The 19789-nt window shown below is 47.4% G+C and overlaps 1 protein-coding gene across 4 annotated transcripts in view; it reads left to right on the top strand.

The window, feature by feature from the left end:
• Nucleotides 1-19789, top strand: part of Wwox (WW domain containing oxidoreductase) — a 758639-nt gene that overhangs the window by 692340 nt on the left and 46510 nt on the right. For 2 of the 4 annotated variants that reach the window (XM_048355074.1, XM_048355069.1), the window contains one exon: nucleotides 3769-4860. The exons of the other annotated variants lie outside the window; for them this stretch is intronic. In XM_048355074.1, coding sequence (XP_048211031.1) covers nucleotides 3769-3957 — 189 coding nt within the window. In that variant the 3' untranslated portion in view covers nucleotides 3958-4860. Of the gene's footprint in view, nucleotides 1-3768; nucleotides 4861-19789 lie in introns of those variants that run through there. 4 annotated transcript variants of the gene reach the window in all.

Here is a 19789-nt window from a genome sequence, read left to right as displayed (position 1 = left end):
CATAGATTAACTAACTTGGTATTTGCTGTGCAATGTTCCGGTATTGATATGTCGGTGATCAAGCAACTTTAGAGCATCTACTGCTCTGGAAATCATTGGCTATAGAGATATGTCGTGGTAGTGTATCTATTTTTAAATGCATGTCATGGGTACATATAGTTTAAGATAGGATTCTATTCTTTCTTTTCAACAAGCATGCATAGTAGAGCGGAGACACCTGAAAACTAAATATTAATCGTGTAACTCACATGTGCTCTGTTAAGATGTACGTATCCTATCGGTGTATTTATGAATGCACTACAGATATGGATATGTGGATTTTTTTGCCATGTATTGTTTATCAGAAACCTCTGTGCCCTCTCCTTTAAAAGAGTCGATATTTATTTGTAGCCTGTGCTGACAGCTACAAATTGATGGCTAGCACTTATCAGATAAATGTTGATGAAAAGCAGTTACTTAACATTTGAAGCCCAACGAGGGGTTTTGGAAAGGATGGATAATTTAGATCTCAAAGCCTCCACCACCAGTGGTAGCTCTTTCCTGAATCCCGGCATTCTGAGGTTGAAGACGCTAGAAATCTGGCAAATGGTTTCGGGGAAAAGAATGATGAACTCTTCTCACTCAGATGTTCTCTGCTTGATCCCAAGAAGACTCTCGGGTGATTTTACATACACCGTATAGATGGATAGTCCAGGTCTTCTCTAGCTGCTCACAAATGCCTGAGTCGATTGGAAATGGCATTTCAGGGATGATTCAAGATTCTGCTGGGTTTCCCAGTCATTCTTGGCCTGGTGTCGTCCACATGCGAAGTCACTGCCCAGGCTGTGGGTGGAGGGGCTGACTCCCAGACATCCCGCTGGTGGGCACTGCATGCGTCCTGATAAATTGTCCTCAAGAACTAGTTCAGCGGGACCAGGAGCCGCAGCCGGTGTTTTCATGTCAAGCTGTCATCATTTTCTCACGGCGAATTCATAAGCAATGGTGACAATTGGCAAATCCTGCCTTCAAAAAGCAGTTGATACCAGCATTATTAACATTTCTTTTCTATGCTTCTTTCATCTTGTCTGAGTTATGTATGGATGCCCCAAAAATTTGGCAGGAAAGTCATTTGATGATGATTAAAGTGCTCTTTAAACACACACACACACACACACAACTTTTTTTTATCAGTTTCAAAATGTTTCATCTTGTATCAGCTTGTTTACTAATGAGATTTCACTTAATGTGACCCAGTCTCATGCTGAGAATATTCAGATCTAAAAGCTGATGAGCCCCCAAAGAGGAACTTGTTATCAAACTGTTGTCATGTTGGATCCTAGAAAGATGTCACTCAAAGGTGGCAACTGAAAAGAGAATTCCCCCCAAAACCTAAGGGCAATGAGGCATTTCACCTCATAATTATCCACTGTAGAAAAAAAAAAAGTAAAGCAAGTACCAGTCAAAGCAAGCGTGAACCGACAGAGGGACCATGCCAAAAGTACACACTTGATCTTTGCACTGCCGAAGGTGGCCTTGGGACTCCACCTCTATGGTCTTCTTCCACGAAGCCAGAACTACCCATACATAGCCTACCGTTTCCACCCAAAGCTGGCAAGGAACTGAAACCCGACAAAATGTCAGGCTTTGCTAAAACGCAGTTTGCAATATGGTAGCCAAAGATAGATTTATGTGAAATGCAGCCCATTGCAATTGCTCGCAGATTCCATAAAGGGAAACCCCATGCCTCTTGTTCTTCCATCGATTTGACTGCAGACCTCCTTTGCAAAAGTACCGTTCCGCGATGGAAGGGTGTAGCATGCCCACTGTCAGCGGCCCAAGTCTCTGTTGGGCTTGGAGGACTTCTGCCTGCCTGGCGGAGGAGGGTGAAACTTGGAGGAGAATTGGCAGGATCCTCTCATTCAACACTTAGGAGTAGAAGGGATTTGGGAAGTCAAGTCACCTAACCATCCTCTGTAGTGGTTTTGCTTGTGTGTTTGTTTGTTCGTAGCTATAAAGCAAAATGGGAATCCAGGACAGATATCCTGAAATTCATGCAAAGCACCCAGGCCAACATGCTGCTCATCTTGAATTAGCTGGATGAACATCTCACTCCCCACTCTGTGTTTAGAGGTGCTCTTGGAGATCACCCCTAAAAGAGTCAGCTGAGACACTGGCAGGCCTTTAGATGTGCACGTCAGGTGTCTCGTCTCCATTAGACTTGAGCCACACAAACCAATTGGGAAAGAAAAAAACAAAACCGTTGAATCCAAGGGAATAAACTGGCTCTTTGGGAGTGTGGGTGTGGCTAACAGGACTGGGGAAGGCAATAAACCAGTGACTGCCTAATTATGTCCAAATGCTGTTTGAATTCTTGACAGTGGGCTCCCCTCATGAAGCCAAGCGGACAGAGATGTGGGACACTCGCATCGTCCTCCTGTCATTCCCACTCCATGCCCCGCCCACCGCCAGCACCTGACCATCCCCCTTTCAGACAGACCCGCGCAGGCATGACTGCAGAGCCAGGCACGGAAGCCGAGATGAAAAGGAACCCAAGTCTGCCTTGCAGCCCTTATCCTGAGATTTTACCAGGTTCCCAGTGCTTCTAGAATGCAGTCAATGAATGCAAACCAAGCCACATGGAAGGATGTCCCTTCCACAGTTCCGTCCCATCCGGCAGAGTGCAAACCCTGCAGGGGGCAGAGAACAGTGACGTTTCCACAGGCACCGAAACCCATTTCCCCCTCTTCAACGGGACATACTTAATGCCTTTCCTAAAGGCGACCTTCTTGCCTTTCTCAGTCCTCTTTTGCAAGCCCACTCCCTATCAGCTGATAATTAGTTGGCGTAGCAACAGCCCTGATGCCCATAAATAATCATAAGATGCCAGATAAACTGTATTGGTTTCAAATTAGAGCCATGCGTACCACGTCTGTCTATGAAGAGCAGCCTATTATTTTTAATTATGGCTTGCAAAGCAAAGTGACTTCTAACCCTCTTTGTAGCACCCCTGGCCACATTCTTGTCAGTCTGGATGACATGGTACCCCAGCCAGCCCCCCAGCCCCCAACTCTCCTTCTAAAGGGAGGGATAGATTTTGAAGGGGGCTGGAAAGTAATATACCCTGGAACCCCCGAGATAAATATGACATGTGGAGAAAGACTTTTCTAGAAGCATTAATGGCTGTGCCAAAGCGTATATGTTTGAGGACTGAGGTGGGGTGAGGGGGGGCGGATCACACATTTCCACAGCATTACAAACCCTTCCTTTGGCAGAACCGTGAGCAAAGTCGAAAGGAAAGCTCTGCCACCAGCCTCACTTGGGTGTTCTCCCTGATGAGCTACAACGAGGAGTGGTTGATTTAATTCCAATAGAAGGTTCTAGAAAGAGCTTGGCGTCAAATTACATTACATTCGGAGAAGTCAAGGGGTTGTGGATGGATTTGTTCTTGGGTGTTGGGAAAGGATGCTATCATTCTGTCTTTGTGCGGAAGTCACCTGACACAACGGACTGATGTGAAGTCTTCATTTGCCAAGTCTCTTCTAGATGAGGTATAAAAACTCACACCAGCTTTACAAGCGGAGTTTTATAGACTCGCTTTTCCGGGAAGATGACCTCGTACTTTTCACAGCTCTGTGCGTGGAGTTCAGAACCATTTGCCATGATGAACCGGGTATGGGGGGAGGCTTGTTTGCTAATTTCCAGATGGCTAGAATGAATGATATCATTTCACTCTTCTTCTTCTTCCTCTCTCTCTCTCTCTCTCTCTCTCTCTCTCTCTCTGACTTCTAGCAACAGGGAGCTGCCACCTCCGTGTTCTGCGCTGCTGCTCCGGAGCTGGACGGCTTAGGAGGGATGTATTTCAACAACTGCTGCCGCTGCCTGCCCTCCCCTGAAGCTCAGAGCGAGGAGACGGCCCGGGCCCTGTGGGCCCTCAGCGAGAGGCTGATCCAAGAACGGCTGGGCAGCCCATCCAGCTAAGTGGGGCTCACCGAGGATGGGCGCACCCCCGTCTGCGGGCCTGTGCTCCCGTGGAGTTCCCAGTGGCCCAACCCTGGATCCTTGACCACCGTGGCATCCTGGGGGTCCGCAGCCCTCCCGTGCAGATCCGCAAGCGTCACAAGAAACAAGCGCAATGGCAACACGTGGGAAACCGTTCACAACCAAAGGAAGGCAGGGAATGATGGGTTACGGGGCAATGTCCCTTTCCTGGGGCTGAGCCGGGCATGGGTCCCTTGGCCTCTGGTGGTGGCCTGTTTGACAGTAGAGGCTCGGTTTGCTATGCGGTTTCCTTCTCCCACTGTAGAAGTGCAAGCTGTTGGCTAGAACTGTTAGAATAGCTGATCTCCCAAAGTCCCAACAAAATACCAACACTGCCACCAGATGCTGGCTTTCTCCCATTGAGGGGGAGGAAAAACAATAACACACTGTTCACCTTCCCATGATGCATCCATCCAAAAGAACACTGTTCCATCCACTGTCCAAGTGGATAGCTTGGCAGCTTCAGGGAGAGATTCTCAGACTATGGTCCCAGTGGACCAAGATGGCGGCTCCAGAGGTAAAGTAGCCTGGGTGGAGCTGACGGGTCAGGAAATGCTGACGGGGCATCCACTCCCTTGCCAAAGCTATACAAAAAAAGTCTTTAAAGAGATTATGTTTCCAAATCGTACCCTAGATACTGAGATGAGCAGGAAAGGAAGCCTCGTGTCCTCAGAATACCTGGAGTAGAGAATACAACGTAGTTCCCTCCAGTCTTCAAACAGTTTCCAGAACACACCTCTGAAAGGGGCCCGCAGCTTCTGCTCCGCCTGCTTGAGCCTTCCGTGTTAGCTTCTGCCCCTTCCTCCCATCCCAGGCGGAATAAAAGAGCATGCTTGAATAGGATCGTCCGAAGTTTGTATCATTTCTTTAAATGTTCATTTCAGGGTGTTGTTGTTGGTTGGTTGTTGGTTTTTTTGTTTCGATTTTTTTAATTTTTGTTTTTTAAAAAAGAAATCTAGAGGGGGAAAAAAATAAAGCGCTTCTTGTAGATGCCAGGAAAACACCCTTCTTGTTTCTTCTCTGAGTTTGTGTTTTGTGTTTGTGCTTTGTGTCTGTCCGTGGGCCAAGTTGTCTCATGCAATTAGCATGCCAGCTTCGTACTTTCTGTGAGAGAAAGAAAACAGAACAATGACTATTGTATAATTGTGCCTCCAGACATTTTTGTTTTAATTACTTAGAGTATAATTTCCACCCTCAGTGGTTTATTCCCCTAGAATTATCGAGCCTGGTGCTCTACCACCTGAGCCACGCCTGTAGTCTGGCATTTTGCTGGATAAGAGTCTCAGGCAGTTTTCTGCCTGGACTGGCTTCAAAGCATGATTCTCACATCGCAGCCTGCTAAGTAGCTAGGATTGTAGGCACGAGCCTCCCCCGTCCCCGTCCACCTCCTCCCATTCACACTGTGGTTCTCAGTCCAGGGGAGATGAGGAATCTCCTAAGATGCTCCCTAAGTCATAGAGACCAAACCTTCATACATTCATTGATGCATTCAGCACACATCCTGAGTTCCACACCCTGGGATTTCCAAGAGAAATCTAGTCTCCTCTCCTGTAACACAGGAGATTGCTGCTGGGCTCGTGGTCACATTAGAAATGAGAGACGACGGTGGGGGGGCCTCCCCGGGAGACTGGGTTCCCAGCATCCACAGAGCTTGCACAGTGGTGGAATTGTGGTGCACACCCGGTCTCAGTGGTGCCCAGCCTACAACATCCCTGCCAGATGCCACAGCACCTTCCTTACGGGGAAAGTGTCTGTTTCCACGGGAGGCACCACCGGTGGGTCCCAGGCTGTGGAGAGAGGCGACTTCACATCTGACAGGCACCCCGCCTTGTCAGGAAGCCGGGAAGAACGAGACAGCGGGCAGCCTCAGCCAGAGGGAGGTCCCAACCATCACAGAACCAAAGAGGACACGGCAGGTCGCCTACTCCTGGCCCTGACTCCTCATAGACCCTGCGTCGGGCAATCCAAGAGGAGGATCCCCTCAAATCGGGAATCCCTAAGTGCGCAGGGTGATTCGTGCCCGTGATCCTGGCTCAAGGAAGGTACGGGGAGAGGCCCTACCTAAATAATAACGCAACTGGAGGTATGGTCTCAGTGGCATAGCACCTGCCTAGCAAGCAAACGGCACAAGAGGCCCCGAGTTCAAGGACTAGTCACACACACACACACACACACACACACACACACACACACACACACACACACCCTATGTCATGTAGACCTGGTCTCCCTCATCCATTTGTTTCTTCACTCACAAACCACACCGAGTGCTCCAACTCCTTCTGCCTCAGACCCACATGCCCTTCCAGTGACCTAGAGACCACGCACAGTACACTTATACCAGGCATCGGTTATTCACAGAGGAAGACTAGTTGACCTCCCACCCTCCTCCTGTGGCCAATGCCTGGGATAAACTTCAAAAATAGAATGCCTGCCCAGTGTGCATTTATCTGGCTCTATTGGGGCCTGACCCCCCTCCCCCTCAATGTTGCATTTCCCAATAGGCACTCTCTTCTATTTTCATTTTAAATAGAGCGTCACCAGCTTTGCTCGCCTGGGCTGAGTTTCTGGTGGATTCAAGAACGCTCTGAGGCTATCGGACACACCGCAAAATGGAAAGAGAGAGCCGGAGCCTTAGTGGCCGTTCTCTTCTGAGTCGCTCTGTCTCTTTAAACCTCAAAGGTGGCTGGTTTCCACTTTCATGCCTGAGTAAGAGAGACCTTGCTGCATTTCATCAATAGGAAGCAAGAAATTGAAGCATCTTCTGTCAGTGGCTGAAGCCTGTGGCTTGTGGTTTTGGTCTTTAAAATGGGGTGATGGACGGTTTTATTTTGAACTTCAATGGAGGAAGCCTGATTGCTTTCATGAAGGTCAATGCTAGGCCAGAAAACCTTGGCTTGCAAAATCACTGCCCATTCAGGTCACCAAGCAGCTAGCATTTTTAGAAATTTATGTAAAAAAAAAAAAAGGTATCTAAAATAGCACTATCTATCCTGTGTATGAACTTTGTGCCAACCAGTTTAGCTGAAGTCACTGTAGAATACTAAATAATGACACAAAATAGGAGCCGCACGATCGCTGAAGAAACTGTTCTGATTGTGTCTAAATGACGGCGCAACAACAAAGGTAGTTTTGAGAGAGAGAGAGCTGAAAATCCTACCATCCTGTAACACAGTCAATTTCACCTTTTCTTTTTGCTTTTCAAGTCTTCATGGCATTTAGTTTCTCCATGCACACCCAAAACAGCTTAATTCTCAAAGCTTACAATGATTTTAGCAGATGCCTAATATTTCATGATACTCAGTGGTAGAAACCCATTGTCCTCCTAGGCAGATGTCTGGGTTATTTCTTAGTGTTTGTTGCTTTGCTAATTGACCCAGTGGTTCACTCAGCATCTTTGCACATACAGCTTTTTCCTTCTCTGGATTTGTCTCGCCAGCGGACATTCATAGGCAGCCCCAGATCATATGTGTAGCTGGAGCTACATAGTGCCAAAGGGCCAAAGGTACCGGCCTGAAGGCTCATAGCCAGGTCACGTGTCCTTCTGTTGTTTAGAGTCCTGCCCACAAGCAGGGCGCCATTTCTATTTCTCGATTTACTTTAACTTCATATCGTCATAACCTGTATTCCCCAGCAACCAGCCTCCTTATTTAAAATATAAGCATTTGTCTTTCATTGTCCCCCAGGATGGAGTTCACAATTTTAATTAGCATGGAAATTTCAGAGCGTCCACAGGGAGAGTGTTCTGCTAGGAACACACCAGTCCAGACAAGGACTTCATCTTTAGCACATTTTCCGAGCAGGGAGCATCCTGCCTCTCCTCCTTTCCAGTCTTTAAGAGGGACATGGTGTCAGCCCCATTTGAATGTGGTCCAAGCCAAAGTCTCTTTCCTGTTTACCCCAGTCGCCAGGCTCCCTCAGAAAAATCAGATCCCATGAGCCGCACCAAGCAGGGAGACTGACTAGCTTCTCAGTCAACTCTTGACACAGTAAGGGAGAAAACCCTTCCTGCTATTCCTTTTGGTGAGAGGGGCGTTGCCCCTAACTCCGGCTTCCTCGCTCTCTGGGTTCCGGTGGCGGGTTCGTGGGAGCTTGTCCCTTGACTCTGGGATTATGACAGTGTCTCATTTGGGGATGGGCATCAGGGAGGAGAAAATGCACTTGGATAACATTCTATTGCCCGCGCGCGAACCGACGCGCTGGCCATGTGCTTATCTGAAATGCTGTCTTTGTGTCATCCAAGTTACTGCCCCTGTCCCAGCAAGAAAGCTGCTGGACTCCTCCGTCAAGGCTTCCCGGGTGATCTTGTTGGCTACTGGGCCCTGTCTGATTCTCTGCTGAGTGCGCTCTGCATTCCCGTCCCCTCCATGCTTCTGCTAGTTACAGACTTCCCTGAAGGACTCCGTGAAGAGTTTACCCGAACGTGGCTCTCGCCTTCACACGTGATTTGTGACACTGACACATGCGAAGAGAAAAATTCATCATCATGGAACTGAAATAGTGTTGGATCGTCTTAGAATTGCTGAATTATCTTTTTCACAAGCTGTCTTGCTGGTGTCATTAGAAAGTTCAAAATGCGCACGTAGCATTGGGCAGTGGAGAAACAAGAACAAAAACACACACGCGAGCCACAGTTCCACCAGGGGAAATACTCTGGTGTGTTTCCCTCCACTTTGTAAGTGCATTTTATAACTGTGCTGTATCTGGTAGTTTTGGGTTTTATATTTCTGTGATTATACGCCCTATCCAATTATACATACATATATATATATATATATATATATATTCCAAATGAAATAAATTGGATCTTTGAATACCTTGATAATCCGGTATTTCGCAAACAGATCAATCGACCATAGTTACTTGATTATTATTGATCGACCATAGTTACTAGATTATTTTGTTGTTAGTGGAAGTAACGCTTTCCCTCAGCGCATTTTATTCACATAAATAATGATTCGGAAAACATTTGGTGGGAGTGGTTGGATTTCTTTTCCTCCCTCTCATGCCAATGAGGACACTCCAGTCCTTCGCGAGGCCATTTTCCAAGCTCTGGGTAGTTACTGACAAGACGCTTTTCCTGGCTACCCATGAGCATGTTGTGGGTTTTTTTTTTTTTTTTTTTTTTAAATCTCTGCTGTGGCTTTTCTTTGGGGCAAGCAGGTATCTTTAGCCCGGGTTCCTGTCTGACCCTCAGCGGTGTTAATCCCCAAGCGATGCCCACCACGGCAGTGGGGAGGTGCGGGGTGCGGGGTGCTCCCGCCCTCCCGGAGCCAAGAGCAGCGCTGTGTCAGCGAAACCGTTAAAGGGCTGAATACGGCAAACAGCAAGGAAGCAGCTCGGCAGGTCCTCCGGCCGTGCCAGCCTTCCCGGTGGCAGTGATTGCTCCGCGGAAGGAGCTCCTGAGGACGTCTGAAGACTTTCCTGGCCCTGCATGGCGATGTTCGGCTCCCTCGGCCTGGCGAGCCGAGGCAGGGTGGCCTAGATGTGGAAGACTGTCATCAAGTCCCCGGCCTTCGGCTCTTGATCCTGGCTTTCGGGGGCAAGGGGGGTGGTGTGTGGAGAAGACCCTTTCTGGATAAGTAAAGCACATGTTGTCATGTCCCCATTTCCTGCCAAGGCTCTGGACCCCACCCCCACCCCAACACACAATGAACGCGCTATGTCTATGAAAATAGACATTAGTAATACATGTGAAACAAAATGCTCAGTAGAGTCACAATGATCACTATTAACACAAACCCCTGGGCTTGGGAATTCACGTTCTAGATATAAATCCTAAAACAAGGCAATTTTCAAATCCTTGTAAGGGTTATAAACGTAGGTGTCCTCTGTGTGTGTGTGTGTGTGTGTGTGTGTGTGTGTGTGTGTGTGTGTGTGAAAGAGAAAGAGAAACATCTTAGAGTCCCCAAACTATACCAACATACTCATAGTTCTGAGAAATCCTGTTACAAATAATCATATTTAACCACCAATCGCTTGAACACAGACCACTGGGTTTTGCTTCCGTTTGATATCTGTTTGTTAGCAGGAACAATAGAGTTCCCCCCCTGGGAACTTGAAGAAAATGGGTTTCTTAAAGCAATATGGCTAATAATGAAAAATCTGAGATCAATGGAAATGCTGAAGAGTTGTAGTGCCGGGCTCTCTACCGTGAGACAATGTTGTAAGAGAAATTTAATTGACTTAAACGATGTTTATAAAGTAAGTTTTTTTTAAAAACAAACAAACAAACAACCCTGTAAGTCTGCAAAGTTTACAGGGCACGATCCTCATTTTTGTTCAACAAAACAGATCTGTGTGCTTGGAAGTGTAATTACACACCGAGAGAAAGAGGGAGCTGACAGCTGGTATTGGTGATTGATATCTCCAGAGAGAAGAAATGAAGATTGCTCCCACTTAAGGCTTACCTATATTTCTCACGTTTTCTACAGTAAAAGTATTAGCTCTATTAAGTTTTTTAAAAAAAAATAAGAATAGTAAAGACAAAGACAAAACATACCAGTGACCCTAAAACTTGCCTAACTGAGAGTATCACAGCTATGCCGTGAGCGGACTCAGATGTAGCCAGGTGAACTGACCTTCTAGAAACTTCTTTGGGGCTGAGGTACTAATTGGTGGGATGGCTTATAAGGTTTACAGGACAAGAGTGGACCAGGGGCTTTAGGACTGTGCCAACCAAACAAGAATGTCTTTGAAAATCCAAAATGCGGGTAGGTTAGTTATGGGTAACTTCATGTCGGGTTTCTGAATTCCCTCTTCCTTGCTCTGTGTATGTACAGCATCTTCTGGTGGCTTCCGCCGGGTGACTATCCAGCGAGAGACTTGGCTCTGTGAGGAGCGTGACCTTCTGCCAAGCTTGAATAACAGACTCCCATAGTGCAGGCCTTCCCCTCTCCTCTCCAGTGCACTCCTATTAACCTCGAACATTCACAGCTTGGCAAAACCGGCCTGTGCCGGTGTGGCAAACCCCTTCCTGCGTTCTGCTTCTTGATCGCTTGCTAAAAATTCGGAGGACGCTGGCGTACTGATGTATGTATCCACTCAGTCTCTGCTGGCATGATTACTTAAAAAAAACAACACCAACGTATGATTCAAAACGCTAAAACGATACACCCTATGTTACTGTAATAGCTAAGTGACCATAAAATAGTGTGGAATGAAATAGATGTTAAAACACTTAGCAGCATCCGGATAACTTTTTAATTTTATTGTCAAGGTGATGTACAGAGACAGTCACACACATAAGGTAGTGCGTACATTTGTTGTCAAACTGGTTACCTCCTCCTCCTCCCTCATTTTTCTCCCACCTTCCCTTCCCTCCTCCCCAACTACCCCCCCCTCCCCCATATAACTATCGATTGGAGAGGAAGCATGGGTGGAAAGTTCTTGGTATCAGTAAAAACACTCCTTCCACACCCAGCCAGCTGTGTGACTGGGGACACCAATGCACACGTTGCCCTCTAGAACAAACCGATGACACCTAGGTCACTCGAGTTCTACCCGTGCGCAGCTTAAGGACACAGATTATTTAGGTGTTGTTTATCTTGACTTGTTGTTGTTGTTGTTCTTGTTGGTCACAGGGCCTGAGAGATGTCACTGAGCTCTTGCTCAACGCTAGCACTCCGCCGCTCTGAGCCACAGCGCTGCTTCCAGTTTTCTGGTGGATAATTGGAGATAAGAGACTCAGGGACTTTCCTGCTCCGTGCTCGCTTCAAACCACAATCCTCAGATCTCAGCCTCCTGAGTGGCTAGGATTAGAGGTGGGAGCCATCAGCCCCTGGCTTATCTCGTGTTCAGTTTACACCCTCAGCTCCCACACCCGAGCCTAGATGACAGGCTTTGATGGTGCCATGACAAACAAACAGCAGTAACTCCAGAGGAGGCAGAGAGAGGTGTGGCTTGTAGGCTGTGTGATGGTGTGCCCCCCCCATCTGTGGGGAGGGGAGGGAGGATGGGGCAAGCGTACCCAGATGGCAGGGGAATGCCCTCGACTTGGCAGTGAAAGCCATCGGTGATGAGATGGGGCCCTAGTTCACTTCCTCATAGAAGCACCTAGAATCTGGGACTGAGTTAGTGGTAGCCCACCCATTGATGTGCCTTTAGTTTCTAAAATGATGCTTTACAGGGACTTAAACTCCAGGTCTTACACACTCCCTTGGACTTTTTTTTTTCTTCTCAAGGCTGACTCTCTACCACTCGAGCCACACCTTCATTTCTGGCTTTGTTGCTGGTTAGGTGGAGAGGCATCTGGTGGAGTTTTCTACCCACGCTGGCTCCAAACCTTGATCCTTGGGTCTCAGCTTCCCGAGTAGCTAGGATTGCGGGTGTGAGCCACTCACTAGCTAGGATTGCGGGTGTGAGCCACTCACCCCAGGCCCCCAGGCCCCCAGCACAGACACCATTGTTACAGGCCTTTTGCATGTGGCCCGGAGCACAGAGCCCCATTACCTACTTTAAAGGGGCCCTGATCAATTTTCCAGGAGAGTAATGCACAAAATAATATAGAACCAAAGCACTCGAACCATTCTTAAGAGGTAGCCATCAACGACCCAGTGAGCGTGTCAGTGTAACCTCTGTGGAACAGTCTTTGAGGTTCCATTATGGACATCCCATCGGACGTCCTCTCTCAGAGCTGCACACCTAGGGGCACTGGAAACAACACAGCCCTAGACAGCAAACGGTTTGAATCCCATGGGATGAGAGAGGAGGGACCCGTCTCTGCCTCCCTGGGAGGGAATGGGAGACCTAGAAAATTCCCCACTGTTGGAAGAAAACACACACATGACGAAAACCAGACACGCAGATTGAACACGGAGCGTGGAGAAGAGAACAGGGGCCACCCTCAACTGGCGCTTTTCTTGAACGTTGTAAGAAACTCATCCCACTTTTCCCAGCCTCTAGACTCCTTCTTGGGGAAGGACCCTCCCCATTTTTAAGATCCCAGGGGCTCTTTTCACACACACGGTGGCTGAGAACAGTCTCTCCCTTTATATGTGTGGACCACACACACCGGTCTCTCCAGGGACTACCAATCAGGAGACTTGTGAGCCACTAAGCATGGGAGTTCATCAGAAACTGCACAATTAATTTCATTTTTGCCCTCAGCTAGATTACAAACAAAGACCCCAGAGATGTCTGGAAAATTAATTTATTAAAGAGCAATCGCTTGATGACACGCAGGATGGTAGAAGAAATGAATAGGTTCGATATCTTATAAAACAGTTGGCAATCGCATAATAGAGCATTCGTTGTCAATTTCATAGCATGTCTTCTGCTCAGCAAATACTTGTAAAATATTTTATTATTCATGAAACAACATGCTTTAATTACTTTTAATGCACATCTATTTTTTTCGAGTGCAATATGAGTTAGATTTGTCTATAAAAACAACCCATTTTGCAAGTCTCCTTGGGTCTTCCCAAAGAAGAGTCCACGAATCTAAGTTCTCAGTCTTGGGAAGACAACCAGGAGGAGATACCTTCTTGTATCCCAGCACAAGACAGGAATGGCAGCCCAACTTTGGATCACCTAGCCAAAGATCAGTCCTCCTCAGCTGTAGACTCCATCTTGAACACAAGCCAGTCCAGGCTAAATATGATTTAGTCACCTGATTCCTCTCATGAGCTCAACCAGAAGGAAATACCCTTCACTCCTGAACACTACTCCAGGGATGATAAGAGACTTGTGGCCAACTCAGTAGCCCCACGCCAACCTAGCCTAGACCAACTGGGCCTCTGCCAACAGATAGGTATGAAGCACACAGTGATTGACCCTTTAAACCAATACATTGGGGGGTGTTTTGTTACACAGCCAAAGTTAACTGATACATATGGCACATGCGACTTTGACTTTGGGATGTTCCTGGAGAACCTTTAAAGAGCAATGGGTTTACGTCTTTCCCTTGCTCTGGAGACAGTTGATGGTCTGTGGGACTAAGAACACGAGAAGTTGCACAAAGTGGCCAAAGAAAGCAAAGATTTTTTTTTTTTTCAAATGTGAGTCTCCAGGTTGAAAGCTGTGAGCCCAGCTACTCTGACTGGGGGAGGTGGGGGGGGGGTTGGTTTGCATTGAGTAGCTTCTCACCTGACTGGCTCTGTGATGTGCTCAGGGGAACAGCCAGAGGCGTGAAGCGGCAGTGTTAGGCTTAGAGCTAAGATGACCTAGGGAGGTGGGGTTGTTAATAACATGAGATGCAATGGAGACAAATACTCAGCACCCTGGGCTCGTGGTAACGAGGTGCCACACAGCTGTGACTAGGACGCCTCGCCCCCTCCAGCGAGATGCAGGAGCAGGGGGGATGGCGAGACGCATCCCGGCGGAAGGCTGAGCCTTCCCTGCACCCGGGGTCCTGACACAGCTCTCTCCAAGCGGCTCCCCTCTGCAGTACCGGCCTAGGTGTCCCAGCCCGACCCCGGCCCAAGCTGAAACAGACAATTCCACGGGTCCCAGAGCGCGCTTTGGTCTCCCAGCACACAGACGCCTGGCTTCCAGGTGGAGTATTCCTTTGTATTTCTCCTGGTCTGGCCCTCTTGGTACTGGGCAATGCAGGACCCTCATCTAGCTCTGAGAACAAAGGCCAGGTCCATCCGCCACCTGCGGTTTCCTTTCCATCTTCCTCCTTCAAATGCACTGGTCAAAACACCCCAGGGATATCTTCTAGTTGCCTTCCCCATTGGAAGCCAGCTCTTCCTGCTTTGTGGTCCCACCGAGTCCTGCCCCTCCTTTGCTATTCCGTGACGGCACCATTTTGGATTGTTTTAGCCTCTGTGCGTCCCATTCGTCCTCGAGCTGAATGAAAATCCCCAAGATCCCAGGCCTCCTGCACAGTCTTGAGACACAGAAGGGAACATGGCCTGGGCCAGCTTCTGCGGCTGGACCGGGGGCCTCAGTCCCTTTGCTTGCCCTTCTTCCCGCCCTTCCCCTCCGCTCCCCTCGGCCCTCCACCAGCCAAGTTGCCGGCATTCTCTGCTGAAGACAGGACAGCATTTTGTGGCTCCCTCTTCGTAGTTAAAAGAATAATAATAATAATAATAATTACAACAACAACAAAACCCTCAGCCCCCATTGCAATGAGTCCAGGCCTTGCAGGGACAACCTAGCCAGGTTTACTACTAGACAGGGATAGGAGGCTCACCAGGACATTTCTAATTAAATTCTTTTAGCGCATATACTTGACCTCATTTCAACGATGCCATAAATCTCAAGGAAGAAAGAAAAGAAGAAACTAAACCAACCTCAAATCCAAAATGTTAAACAATGCTTCTGAGTGGTTTAGAACGGGATTTCTACCTATTTACTTACTGCAAGCCTACCATATGCTTTGATGGGCAAGGCCGATCTGGAGACAGGGTCACGAAAAGGCCACTGACCATTGCAATTAAAATGTTTTCAGGGATTTCTAAATAATAAACGGAACTCGCCTATAATTACAGATGAAATCATAATTAAAGACAACCCTCATAATCCTGTGTGTAATGTTACGGCTCACTGTGGGTGTCCATGTACCAAGACAAATATCTCCCCAAGATGGGGAACCACAGAAACAATTAAAGAATAAATCCTGGGCTCCTATTAACACCCGGTTCTATTAGCTGACTCGGTCATTGGTCACATTAAAGCCCCGCGGAGTTTGCCGGTGGCTTGGGAGGGAGTGGTTTGGGTCCTACACAAATGAAACTGTAATTCCACATGGTAAATCTCGGCTGTAATTGGGTAATAAGCAAAGTCGTTGGCAAATAAGCAGTAAGAATGACTGGTGCATGTGTGTCGGTGGGGGGGGGGGGGTGTCCTGATTTCTTCTTCGTCTCTTTTGTGGTTCTTCTCTTGGGGGGCAGACAACGGCTTGTTCTCTCTCTCCCCTCTGTCAGTCTCCATCTCTCTCTGTCTCTCTGTCTCTCCTTATCATCCTCAGTCTCCCTGTCTCTGTCTCTCTCATCTGTCATGATCTGTTTGTCTCTCTGCCTCTGTCTCTCTTTGTCTCTGTCTCTCCTTATCAGTCTCTGTCTCTCTGTTTCTGTCTCTGTCTGTCTGTCTTTTGCTCGTTCTCTTTCTCTCTCAGCTGTGCTGGAATTTGAACTCAGGACCTCACCTTGTGCTTGCTAGGCAGGTGCTCTATCACTCCTAGGCAATAGACAACCCATTTGTGCCTTAAAGAAAATCACTTTATGTGAAGTTCATGGACGACCAAACGCCCTGTATTTTCATTTGCTCAATGTGGCCACCGCGACCGACAGGATGTCAGGCCTGAACTTGACCCCACTCCACTCTATCCCTTTCCTACTTCCTCCGGGTCCAGCACATGGCGGGGTGACTCCCAGGGAACCCAGCAGAGTCACAGCTTTGCCCTGCCTGTCACCTCCCGCTGCCTTGGCCCTGTGACCACAGACCCAGGAGGTCCAAACACCTCTGCACACTTGGCTGCTCCTAGTCACACCCAGCCTCTGGTCACACCCAGCTGTGGTTTGCCACACTGCCCAAGGCTGCGTCCACATCCGTTGAGCCGCTAAAAAGTGCAAAGTTCAAGCTGTAAACAGCTGTTTCTGGCTTCCTTTCCCTTCCTTCCCCTGCCCTCTCCTTCCCTCCCTTCCTCTCTTCTTCCTTCCTCCCCTCTCCTCTTCATTCCTCTCTTCTCGCTCCTGAACCTGGGCCTTGCGTGCCTCCTCCATCTCCCCAGAGGAGTCTCCTTGCGAAGCCAGTGGCTTTGTGCATCGGGAGAGGTTGCTTTCCCCACCCATCCCTCCAGTCGAGGCTCCTCGGGGTTAGTAGCTGACATCTCCCCGCTGAGCCCCGTGTGGTAAACTGGAGGAGCCAAAAGTGTTTGGCCATGAAAGCCCAAACACTCCTGGAGAATGCTCAGGGGTACCTCTTCCCTTCCCCGGAAGTTACCAGGCGGCCGTTTGTTGATTACAAGCACCCCACCCACTGCCAGAAAGCCCTTGACAAATCCTGGGCGTTTGTTGGTTAAAATGTTGTTGGTGTTGTTACACATGAATGAAACTCCTGTTTCCGTTTGCACCAAAAATATGTAATTTAAAATGGAAGATGGGCCAGGCACTGGTTGGATCATTCCTGAAATCCTAGCTACTCAGGAGACTGAGATCTGAAGATCTGAGCCTGGTCTGGAAAGCCCGTGAGACTCTTACCTCTAATAAACCAGCTGAAACAAATAATAACACCAGAAGAGGCGCTGTGGCTCAAGTGGTAGAGGGTCACCCTTGAGCAAAAAGCTAAGGGACACTGCCAGGGCTCCGGGTTCAAGCCCCAGTACCAGCATAGATAGACAGACAGACAGACAGACAGACAAATAGATACACAGATACACGATGCATAGATAGTAACTACCTATTGTTCAGACTAGCAGAACACCTGCAAAGGGTTAAGAGAAGCATTTGGAATTAAATGATGCTACCTGATCATAAATGTTGCTTTTGGAATTGGAAGCAATTTTCTCTTCCCTGCAGTCTTACAAATATGATACTGTCTCTAAAATAATAACTCTATTTCAGAAAGCCCAAGTTCTCCCACTTCTTTTAGCTCTCTTAATTTCTTACATGATTCCCCTGGTTTTACAAGTATTTTTAATAGTCTGATGTTCCAGATTCTTCCACCCAGTCAAATCCTTTCATAATCAGACCCCTGTTTTTTCCGTAGGAATTTAATTCCTCTGCAGAATTGTAACATGGATTGGACTGCTCTCGTTTACATTTTCTGACATGTTTTCCCTCCCCTGAAGATTAACTTAACTATTGCTCAGTTCTTTCTCAATCCTTTTCATCTCACTTTTCACTTAAAAAACTTTAAAAAAAAAGATCCTGATTTCATTCAGTTGGGTATCTCACATGCTGTTTTCTGAACACAGATATTTTTTCTTTTATTTGCCCTGGGAATATGGCTTAATGCCCACCCTCTAGCATTTCTCCATTGGGATCTCGATGATGCTCAGACTTGCCTGAAATTAGTACAATGAAGCCAAAACTTAAAAAGCAAACAACACACACACACAGACACACAGACACATAGACACACACACACACAGACACACACACACATACACGACTCGGTGAGCTGACCGCTTTTGCTAAGATGAATCATTTCTGTGGTCATCTCAATGCAAAGGTATCTAAAAAAATTCTTGCATCAATCAGTTCACATTAGATATTATTTGGTAGGAATTTCTTAATTAACATAACCAGAAAGATTTTAACTCCCTGCTTTAGATGATTTTGACTTCTCAAGACTCAGCCGAAAAATCTCTTTGCAGTTGCTTCAAATTCTTTGTGACTCTCTTGTTCTTTACTTTCCTCTCTCCTTATCTCCTTCCTTCTCCCTTCCTTCCTCCTTCCCTGCTTTCCTTTGTCCCTTCTGTCCTCCCTCTCTTCCTCCCTTCCTTCCTCTCTTCCTCTTCTCTCTCTGTGTCCCTCACACAGGTCATTTATGACCTGCCCTTTTTGTTGGGTTTGTCTTTGCCACAATTTTATGTTCTACAAGTCCATCACATAACTGTTCCTAGCCCAGGACCTGACACAGAGCATTGCTTCGTAAGAGTTTGTAGAATAATTTTTTAAAAAAATTGTAAGTCCCCAAAGGAATGGTTTTTCTCCTCAGTACTCTAGCCTGGTCTTCTACATTAACTGTACTGTCCTATTTCCAGCACCTTCTCATCATTCTGTTTTCAAGTTGTAATAAACTATCCTTACCATACGACTGACCATTTAGAAAGCACAGTACTTGGGCAGAGATGTCTACAGATCCTCTCCCTGGGGGGAAAAAAACCACTCTAACTTTACTACTCGTGTGTGTGTGTGTGTGTGTGTGTGTGTGTGTGTGTGTGTGTGTGTGTGTTCCTTTTTATTTCTGGGTGGTTCCAGGGCTAAAACTTAGAGCCTTATGCTTGATCAGCTTGTTGATTTGGGCTGGCACTCTACCATCTGAGCCATGCCTCCAGTCTGGCCTTTTCTGGTTAGGTGGGCAAAGGATTTTCATTGAATGTTGCCTAGCCTGGCTTTGGATGGTGAGCCTTCAAGTCTCAGGCTCCAGAGTAGCTTGGATTACAGGCACAAGCCTCCCGTGCTGTACAGAAACCCTTTCTTCACAGGAAACCCCTCGCAAAGGCCTAGTTTCATAAAAAACCTTTAAGGCGTGCGGCTCTGGTCAGCAGAAGTCAGAAGAACCTGCCTGCAATAGAGCACCCTCTGAAGATATGGTAGCCTGTTCTGCCAGCTCCACCGTATACCCAATGAATGCCCACCAGACCTCGGTTTCTGTGAAGCAGAGCTGGTCTGTAAAGGGCGGAATGGTGAATATGTGCAGACCATCCGGCCAATGTGCCGGCCACTCCCTTCTAACCTCACAGGAGGAAAGCAGCTACAGCAGACAGACACCAAACGTGAACCGCCAGGTTTTAATAAAACTTTGTTGACACCCATAAGTTTGAATGTCATATGATCTTCGTGTGTCACCATACACGATTTCCTCATCACCGTTAGCCTATTAAAAATAATAATAAGTCAATTTGGCCCACGGCCTAAAGTCTGCCCATCTCTGATTAGAAAAAAAAAAACAAAAGAAAGAACAAGATGTGTCTGTCATCTTCGAGTTAATTCTTGCCTCCGTTCGCTCATTGGAGGGCAGATGGTTTCAAGTCTTCTCAAGTCTGTGCTGAAAGTGGCGTAGAAGAGGAAATCAATTTGACATAATTAAATGAATCCATCCTACTTTGGGACATTAAGTAAGATGATAACACGTCTCAGCTCCTACCCCAACTCCCCAC

This window comes from Perognathus longimembris, chromosome 10 (genome assembly GCF_023159225.1).
Source record: "Perognathus longimembris pacificus isolate PPM17 chromosome 10, ASM2315922v1, whole genome shotgun sequence".
In the NCBI taxonomy this organism is placed as follows: domain Eukaryota; kingdom Metazoa; phylum Chordata; class Mammalia; order Rodentia; family Heteromyidae; genus Perognathus; species Perognathus longimembris.
This window is presented reverse-complemented; position numbering and strand designations above follow the sequence as displayed.